We start from the raw sequence: 10613 nt of genomic DNA, 5'->3' as shown, positions 1-10613 counted from the left end.
GTGAAATCGTCATTAATTCATGATGTCAATCTGTTTTGTGAAGCCACAAAGTCTGCTATGATGAAAGTTACTGGGGGCAGGGGGGGGCGAAATTCATACTCTGACACAGTCTGTCCCCTCCTGTGTATTACCCATATGCCATTTGCCATTTAATTAATCTACCTGATCAGCATATCTACCTGAAAAAGGTAGATATAAACAAATAGTGTGACTAGCAAACATTTCATTCCTGATCCGGTGCAAATTTCCTTATTACCTTGGATGGTTTCGTGAAGATGGATGGTTATAATACAGCCTATTTTCTGGTATGATTTTAAAAAACAAGACACATACTTCCTAATCTTATAATACTAATGAAGCAATATAGAGACTATAAATAACATTACCCCGTAAGTTAAATAAAAAAAAAAAAAAACAAAAAACACTCAGTCACTTCTTTTTTCAAAGGCAGTGGGCTTATTTCTAAAGTACTTTGAAGGGTATTTAAATGCTAACCTGGGTGCTAGTTCTCTCAGGGAAAGAAATAGGAAGATGAAACAGAGGAACATTCCTAGAAATGAATATGTGACCTATGCAGTCCTTACAGTAAATTATACTCATTCTAGATTTATGTTTATGTGTTGTGGGTCTCTTAAGCTGATAAAACTTTCCCATGAAGTGGGCAGGTGGATTTCCTGTAGTACCCCTAAATGCCTGAAGAGGTACGCTGTTTTCTTGTGTTTCCATTACCACATAGACACTAAGAGGGAATCCTCTGTGGTATTTTCACCCAGGTTGTGAATCTTTCATCTGTAGGTTGTATTTGTATCTGAGAGGTGAATATTAATAGCCTCTTGGTAGCACAGTGACTTTCTTAAAAAAAGGGGTTTCCCTGTGAATGGGTGGATTAACCTTTCAAAATACATGTTTCTACTTAAACCACTTAGTTACTGTTTGATTCAAAGAGTCAGAAAGACAACCTCTCCACCGTTGCTATTAGACCTTGTAGTACGCTTACCTAGATCCGAGAGGGACTTTCAGTATAGAACATGGTGAGTAACATGAAGCCTTTACTTTCATTTCGCTTTACTTACCAGAGTTCGCTGTAACTTCATTTCTTTTTAAAATGCCTAAAGTTCTAGCTTGGTCATAGCAGCAATTAAGATAATGGGTTTCTGTGTTCTGAGTGAGCCATGAGGCAGACCTAGTAACTGTAACAGTGAGTGATGTTTTCTTTAAAATGTGTTGTTTTAGAACTTTCACCAGGTAGTCCCTTTGTCTACATGGGTTAAAATAAGCTTTTGAGTGACATATTTAACTGAATAAATGTTATCCTATTTGCTTTGTTATTTCTAATGATTCTGTAAATAATAACTAAATGTGAGTACTCATAGGAAGAATTTTGCTGTGGTCCTGCCCTCGTAGGATATTAGAGTTTAACCATCTTGATTGAGCAATGTTCAGTGCAATCATTCATCAGTGTGTTCCTTTTAGGGGATGTTTTGTTTTTTTTTTAATTGTACTCTTCATGGTACTATATACAGATTGATGGGAAGCATAAACATTCTGAAAGAATGTATTTCTCTATATAAGGTTTCCAGGCTGTTTTAGTTAAATAACTTACATTTTCCAAAGGAGATTCAAAAATAAACTTCCCTAGGAATAATTTACATGTAAGCAGTCAAATTTTCTCCCAAGGAAGGTCAATTTTAAAAGCCAGAAGTGAACAGATGTAGACTAGCTATCTCTGGACATCCTGACGGTGTTTTCATCAATCTAGCAACATTGTTTCTGGTTTAGTCACAAAATTTCCTGCTGCAAAATGCTGAGAGACTTCATTCTCAGGATCTTAGGCAATGCCCTGGTATAGACACTTCAAATAATGTTGTTTTAAATAGTACAACTTCCAGACAGTCCCGGCAGCATAAGGCTGGGAAGAGGGCCTAGCACAATGAGCAAGAAGCAAATATTTATGGAATGGGTCAGTGTTAACCAACTATTTTCAGATATGGTTTCCTCAATTTTTTGAGACTATTTCTTTTTTAAAAATCAGAATTGTAGCATATTTATTAAAGTCCAGAAAAGACGCCTCCTCAGTTTCTCTTTCCTTTTCACTCTCCGTTTCTGTTTATCTCTCCCTATGAGCCTGCCTCTCTCTTTGTCCCTCTCTGTCTCTCTCTACTTCTCTGTCTCCCCCTTAGCTTGTTCTTTCTCTCTCTCTCCATCAAGTAGTCATTTAAGTAATATCTCAGAGGCTTCAGTCCAACTTTTCCAGTGACATTGGTAATCACTGTACCTTTCCCAATTTTAATGAGACTAATGAGGGATGCATCAGGAAAAAAGTCGTTTTTCAATGTAGGAAATGAACTATTAAGCTCCATTCCTCCTATTAAAGGAACATAAAAACATGGGCGCAAAGGAGACCTATGGAATGGTATAGAAGAAACAGGCAACGTCCCAGGATTTAATCAGTCAAGGTCCCTGATTCTTCTCCTCTTTATTGAGATGGTGGTGGAGGAGGTGCAGGTTTGAGGAAGGAAGGTGAAGATGCTTACTAAGTTTTTTATCAAATGTATATTTTTGCTGAGAATAAAACCTAAAGTCTCACTTAACTTTTAAAATTACTCTTCAATGCTTTACTCTTTGGTTATCAATTTCTAAACATTTCTTTCTCATTAAGATTAGGTAGTGAAGAATTCTCAGAGGAAAAATCTGTTAGTCACAGTTGTTTTCCCATATGTTTGGAGTCATGGTAGTTTAAATCTTTCCAATATTTGCTTCATAAAGCATTAAGGCATTCGAATAGAAGAACCTCACTTCATACATATATCCTTAAGTCTTGAAGAAAGAATTGAGAGTAAAAGGTGCTTTCTACCGAAATTGTGCAGACCATGAGTAAAAAAAAAAAATCAGTTTTATTTGAACACAGCCAAGATTAAATATCCCTGTGATTTCAAAATAAAAACACCAGATGAGAGAAAATTATTCTAGTGGTTGCAAAACACAGTCCACACAAATAGATCCCTTGATTGATCTAAGAATATAAAAAACTTTAAATGACAGAAAAATAGGCACAGTGGGACAGTTAATACACAGTCAAAAGATTATTGTGGCAAGCATTCAAAATGAATCATTCTCTGCTTATCTGACATGTATAAGCTCTGCAGGAAAGAAAAGATATAGTCTATAATGTAGGGTTAAACAACATATTTAATAAAATACACTTGGAGGCAAATGATCCCTTTCACAGTTGTAATTACACCTTAAATCACAAATATAGGTACTAGGTTACGACCAGATGATTCTCAGCTTGTATATGAAAGAGCTTCAAAAAGCTCATGGAAAATGCGCATTACCAGAAAACTGCATGGATTGCAAAGAAAAAAATTTTGCACCATAATAAACTCATTCTTTGAAGCCAGTTTTCCATAAACATTTTGAAGTTTCCCCCATAATTACATACGCCCTTCAGTGTGTTCTTCAATGTGTTGCCATATTTACTTTTTTTTTTTCAGTTTTAGAGACCATATTATAATTTTTTACAAACTCTTCTTGGAAAGTTATTCAAAATCTTCTGGGAAGATAGCTTACTTTTTTTAATTAAAAAATGCAAAACAACTGTAAACATTAAACTAAGATAAAAAGTGTTCAGATTAACTGAAAAATATGCTTCCTTTTGAATTTTTATTGTAGAAAGAAACAAACTATAGGAACGTTATCAAAACAATTGAGCTTTATTTATAATAAAAAAGAAACACCTAACATCATTTAACTAAAAAAAAAAAAAAGAAAGAATAGGAAGATTTTCAACTTTAAAATGTTTAATGCAGACACATTTAATCCTGCTTAAGTATGTATCAAGACAATAAGATGATATTCTAATTGGAAAGTGTTCTGCTCTTCCTTTGAAATCAAGAAAAAGATTTAAAACTATAACCGTGAAGTCACACTAAAATATAATTAGTTGGAGAGGATCTTGGACTTCACAGGTAAGAGCCAAAAGATTGCTTCTGTATCTGAAATTTAGCGCTGAACAATAATATCTCATCTCAACTTTTTATTATCTGCAAAGAACAATTATTAAAATCACAGGGCTGAACTCATTCATTGTTTTTCATTATTAGAACTGAAAGGTCTTTCAATTATTTTAATTAAGGAGTCGAGACAACGCCGAGCTCTTTATGTTTATCTGAGGAAAATGACTTGGATGTTAACATATTAAGGCAATTTCTCTATAGATGTAAGGTTTTAGATTTAGCATACTTGATTAATTTTGGTAATAATAATGACGTATTTCTTTTTGAAAGTATGATCTCTGAGATGGCATCTAGTACTGAAAATTTGATGCATACCGGAGTATACTATACCCTTTAAGGTTACACATGACCTGGGTCAGTAACAGAGGTAGGAAAAATGGCTTTACAGTTGTATAGTTATGTTCCAGGCTAGATGGGTAGTGGAACTAAGAAAAGCATTCAAGGACACAGCTTTGACCTCGTGTTCTGAACCTAATAAAGGAATAAGAAGATACGAAAGTACTTACCTTTTCTTCTATCAATGGTTTCTGTAGAGCCTTATACTCCCCGCTATCTTTCAACTACTGTTTCATTTCATCCATTGTTAAAGTTTGAGTTGTTTTTATATAAGACTAGCTTTTAACCCAGTCATTACTTGCCACAACACATTCAAAATTTAATATATAATTGTAAAACAAAATTTACTACTTGGATGCAAAATCTGAATGTACACAGATTTATGATAAATCAGCTCAGGTTGACCTTTCCTACCCTTTCAACTTGAAAGGAGTGAGAATCTATCCTGAAGAACTGATACTGTTAGCAGGAAGCTGAAGACAGGACTGAAGGGGCTGGTGGGTGCCATGGTGGTTGGGGCTCTGGACTCCCACAGGGCAGATGGCAGTTCAAGACCTGGACCTGGCAGCTTTCTTGCTTTCTTTCTCTCTCTCTCTCTCTGGTCAAATTAAAATAATAATAATAAATAAAATTAAAGTGAAATAATTATTTTAAAAAAGAGATAGGACTGAGGCTGGCTCATCTATGACAGAGATGAACATAATTCATTACAAATTTCAATGACATATATTCCCTTAAACCACATGAATCCTTAATCCTAATTTTCATCAGAGCAATTGACATCCATAAATAATAAATAACATACAAAAATATTCATGTCCCATAAAATTACTTTCTCAACAGGCTTTCCAGTGACTTTTTAACATTAAGCAACATTTAAATTCTACCACATTTTCTTGAAGTTTTCTATTTGCCAGGCACCAAAAGACAAATCATTTCATAGCGCAGGTGAATTGGAAGTTGCTTCCCAATGCAGTATCTTGCTTGTTACAGTTTTCCCTTTGAAGATAAGAAGTATTATCTTTACTTTGCAGATGGGGACATTGGGTGTCCTAGAAATATGCCCTTAGTTACACAGCCAGGTGAGTGTAAGAGGCAGGCTGGAATCCCTATCTTTTATTCTAATTTGATCATTCTTCCAGTGAACATATTTTGGTTTTTTATTTTGTTCTTATCAACAGAGGGCCAGTGCACTCTCCAGAGAGAGAGGAACAGGGAGGAAGCACTTCCCTTTGGGGTGTGTTCATTCTGCCACTCTCCATTTCTCCACCCTGTCAGGATTCTGGGCAGAGATGCACATGCACTCAGTGTGTTTTTCAAGCTGTCAGGGCCAAGATTCAAACTACATTCAGTCGTGTGGAATGACTGAATATGGTCTGAAGCACCAGGCTGCAGGGCTAGCCCCTAATACACATGTTTGAAAGGTATATTTGTAATTTAGGGGACTTCGATGAAATTATTCAGTAGAAAACCACAATACAAGAACACTTCCCAGAACAGAGCTGGATAAAGAGCCAGAATAAGGACCTGCTTGTCTTCCTTCAGGAGGAGGTTGTATTCTATGGACAAGAGTCTGTTCAAAGGGCAAACATTGACCACTGGTCCTATTTCACTAAGCCTCTAAGACACACACAAGAACAGTATTGTAATAATCTTAGGATAAACAGTTGTTATAGAATATAAGGACTGGGCACCAGCGGGTGGTATCGTGATGAAGGCGCTGGACACTCCCACATGGCCGACCACGGTTTGAGTCCCGGACCTGGTGGTTTGGTTTCTTCTGACTTTCTCTTGCTCTTTCTCTGTGTCTCTCTCTGGTCAAATTAAAATAAATGAATGAATAAATTAAATTAAATAAATAATTCTTTTTTTAAAAAAAAAGAATGTAAAAACTGGAAAGTTCTTAAGCATTATAATGTCCAATATCTTTTTATTTCAAAGATGACAATAAATGCCTTATACTGAAACAAGCAAATTTACTAACAGTGCTGATGACAGACAGAATCCTGGGCACCCAACTCCTAGTTCAGGACCCTTTCCGATTTCATTCTCCACATGTCTGTTTTGCCCTTAGAAGAAACGCAGGTGGCCTGAAGTGATTGAGCTATTGAGAATCTGTGGTGGCAAAACTTCATTGTTGTAATACAAAAAGACTTCTTAGAAGGAAATAGGTGATAAAACTCCCCTGATTTTACACCTTTCTCAGAAATATGAAATGGAAAAAAAAAAGATACTTCTTTTGGGTATTTCTTTCTTTCTTTTGGTTTAGACAAACAGTGTGTAGCCAGAAATATTTTTTGTTCTCAATTTTCCTTGAGCCATTACTGTAAATGACAGCGGTATGTATTTTCCTTTCCTCCAATTCTTCGACAATGCAGAAGTTCATAAGTACCTGTTAGATGTAGGAATCTTATTTTCTAGAAGAAATAAGAGAATAGAAAATGTAGAACAGTTGTTAAATTTTTGAACAACATTATTGTATTCTTAAAAACCTTGAGCATTTGCCTAACTTTGCATAGAAATTATCAGAAGTATATCTCGAGGCTTTATGCTTGTAAATTTAGGGTAGTTTTATAGTCACCAGACATGACTTATGGTTCTTGTTTCTAGGCTAAGAATTTTCTTTTTTCTATTTAAAGAAAACTGTTTTTGAGATACAATCACTGATAGGGAGCTCTGGAGATAAAGTTTCTTAAATACACAAACTGGTTATTTTATGTATGAAGAGTGATTTAGGCTGAATTGAATATTTAAGGTATTTCTAATATTTTATATTATATCATACTATGTTTATGAGCTATTTAACATAGTCCAGGCACTTCACAAGCTACTGGGAATTCAGTTGTGAACAAAACAGGCACAATCACGCAGAAACGAAAATCTAGTGGAGAAGAGGGGCTGGCAGGTGGCATGGAGGTTGAGGCACTGGACTCCCACATGGCTGACTGCAGTTTGAATCCCAGACCTAGCAGCTTGCTTTCTTACTTTTCCTCTGGTCACATTAAAAGAATAAATAATAAATAATAAATAAAATTAAAATAAATTTAAAAATAATCTAGTGGAGAAGAGTGCTGTGAAGCAAACAACTGCACACATACCAAAAATCGTGAAATTACAATTACAGTAGGTGCTACTAAAGGGAGATACATACAGTTTTAAAAGTGTATATTCAGGGGCCAGCAGGTGGTATAGTGGTTAAGGTGCTGGACTCCCACATGGCTGACCACAGTTCAAGTCCCAGACCCAGTGGCTTGAAACTCATGCTGGGCACGTGTGTGTGCACGCCCAAAATCCTAAGAGGAGAATGGAAGAGAAGGGATTGCAGCAGGGCCATTCCTTCGGGGTGAGGGGTGGGGGTGATTTCTCACTTTTTGTCTCCCTGTCTTTCTGGTGAGTACACATGCCCTATAGCAAAAATCTCTCAAATAAAAATAAATGAGTGTATATTAAAGGAATTGTATGATACAGAAAGTCAGGAAGTTCATTTCTGAGTGGAAGAGCAATCTCAGGAGAAAGAACAACAGGTCAAGGATTGTAGCTGGAGGGAGCATGGCACCTCTAAGAAGCTGACGAAAAGATGGACGTGTCTTTGGGATGCTAAGAGGAAAGGTGGGAAGGTGTTTCTGGTTGAGGGAGAGACTATTTCTGGTCATCACAGTGACTGGGGGTCAGAGTTGCCAGGCATTTTGGAAAACCAGGGAGGTTCCCAGACAAGGAACCACCACATCCTACCCTCTGACAGTCGCCCATCTGAGAAATACAGAGCTCTTGAGCAACAGTAAGTACTTTTGTCCCTGCAATGGAAAACCACAAAGGTGCTTTCATTGTGGGGGTGGAAAGAGGAGTGATGACACGATCAAATATGTGTTTTGAAAAGAACATCATGGCTATGTCGTGGGGAGCAGATCTTAAAGAGCCATGAAGGGAAGGGGTGACCCGTGAGGATGGTCTAGGCGTAAGTAAATGGTATTGTCAATGGTTTGCAAACATTGGAGAGAGCCTAGAAAATGCAAATAACTCTTATCGACCATCATTATAGAACATCAAACAACTGGAAGTCTGTTTGACCATTTAGCTTCCCAATTTATTCTTCAATTTTGTACAAGTCATTTCATTTTACTTTAAAGAGTCAAACAAGTAGTACTTATGTCACCACCCTGATTTAAGCAGTAACTCAATGGTAGCCCTCAGTCGTCCCCGATCCCAGCATTATACCCATATATTAGACAGAGATTGTCTTACAATTTTAGATTTCAAGGGATCTTAGAGATGATCTAGTCAGGCCTCTGACTTTAGAAGACTGACATTCAATAATTAATTGATAGGCTAAAGATCACATGTCTAGTTAATTTAAAAACGGAACCAGAAACCAGCAAAGAAAAACAAAAATAATGTTTTCTAATCTAGTGCTTTTTTTTTCCATTTCTTTCTTGCTAATAGCAAAGATCTTGAAAATGTTCTTTTTCAGTCGTATATTGGTAACAAATATCTTAGACTTCAGAATTTACAAAAAGCCATGAAAGTTGTTAAATGTAAACAGAACAAATCTTAAAATTATCATGCTTTATTTGTTCACAATGTTTTGTTTTTTTTTTGTTTTTTTTTTTAAAGACAATGAATTTTGGCCAGCTCAGTGGCACAGCAGTAGCATGCTGCTCAAATGATGTCAGATCTATATGGAGGATCCCGGGTTTGGTTCCGCAACTGAATTGCGTAGATCAGACACACACACCATGATCCTGGCGAGCCAGGGGGCTCAGCAGATTGCGGCATGAGACCTTGTTGCGAGTGCTTGTCTCAATCTCTCTCTCTCTCTCTCACACACACACACACACACACAAACACACACACACACACACTTTCATGAAAGAAAGAAATTTCTAAAAAAATAAAATGGAATTTTAATGACTTCAGGCAGGACACTTATTTACTTGTTAACCAAAGGCTCCAATTTATGTGTGTTCCTTCACTAGCTACTGAGGATTCAGTTGTGAACAAAACAGGCACAATCAATCACTCTGAAGGCATTTCCCACTCCTGACAGAAGCTGCTGTTGTTTATTGAACCTCCACTCGATAGCTCACAGCATGGATTCACAGTGCTGTCCCTTCTCTCTGTAAAACACAGGGACTGACACTCAGGCATGCCAAAGGCTCACAGCTCAGGACTTCCACCTAGTTAAGCTTCTCAAAGTTGAGTGGCATGTTTACCAAGAGACAGTCTTGTGAGTTCCACCATGCTATTTATGATCATTTTACTTCCCTAGGCACTTGCATAATTCAAAAGTAATTTATGTAGACTGATGAAATCTGAGTACGAAAGGGTGAAAGAATTATTGGTTCTATACACGCTAATTCGCATACCTGGGAAACATCTGATATAGATGAGTTGCCAAATTTAAGTTGTATGTGGGTGAAGCAAATATAAAACATTAGGAAAATATCATGCACTCTGAAAGCATTCTGTTTCCAGACAGCTTTGTGAATATCTTAAAATTCTTGTTTCCTCATAAAGAAATTAAAGTGAGAATTTATTGTGGGCCTGGAAGCCCATGAGGACGACCATCAGTATACTCCAATTTGGAAAAGAGAGCTTCGCGCATGAGTTACACTTACGTAGCTTAAGCTACACTAAATTAATATAGTATGAATGCATTATTCATAACTTTGTGTTTGGCAATATTTTAATAAACTTATGACCATGATCAGTAAGAAAGCATTTAATGTATTTGCAAATGTCATTTCTAAAAAATTAATGTAAGTGCTTCTATACATGTAAATATATGAATGAAAATATATGTTTTTCAGCATATTTTCTTACAAATTCCTTATCATTTGTCATCTGTAGAGATATAAGGATAACAATTTGAATGATGGTTTAGCATTTACTGAAGACATTTCATCCTAAATAGAGTGAACCTGGTTAACGTTTCATTTTGAATTTAGCAAAGGCAGAATGGAATGGTTTCTAGGTAAGTCTTATGAGTTCTAAACTGTATGTCCCAGAGGGAAGCACAGTTTATATAGACAAAAATCACTTGTCAACTTCTAGCCATTTCTGCTCTAAGAATAGGGTTCGTGCCTTTGATTGTATTTATATTTTGACACATTCCAACGCTATGATGTAGACTTGACCAATATAACGAACTTATGCATAGAAGAATAATTCTTTGGCAATTTTTAATGTGATCTTCTCAAGATCTGTAGAACCTATTTTTGCAGACTTTGACTATGACTGGGAATACTCACACCCTAGCCCTTG

General features: G+C 36.3%; 1 protein-coding gene across 1 annotated transcript in view; it reads left to right on the top strand.

The window, feature by feature from the left end:
* The first annotated feature begins 952 nt into the window (after positions 1-952).
* Positions 953-10613, top strand: part of TNIP3 (TNFAIP3 interacting protein 3) — a 120438-nt gene continuing 110777 nt past the window's right edge. The window contains exon 1 of the mRNA XM_006153112.3: positions 953-1031. Coding sequence (XP_006153174.1) covers positions 1029-1031 — 3 coding nt within the window. The 5' untranslated portion in view covers positions 953-1028. The remainder of the gene's footprint in view (positions 1032-10613) is intronic.

Source organism: Tupaia chinensis, unplaced genomic scaffold (assembly GCF_000334495.1).
Source record: "Tupaia chinensis unplaced genomic scaffold, TupChi_1.0 Scaffold000362_1, whole genome shotgun sequence".
In the NCBI taxonomy this organism is placed as follows: Eukaryota; Metazoa; Chordata; class Mammalia; order Scandentia; family Tupaiidae; genus Tupaia; species Tupaia belangeri.
Note: the sequence above shows the minus strand (reverse complement) of the source record. Positions and strands in the feature narration are given on the sequence as shown.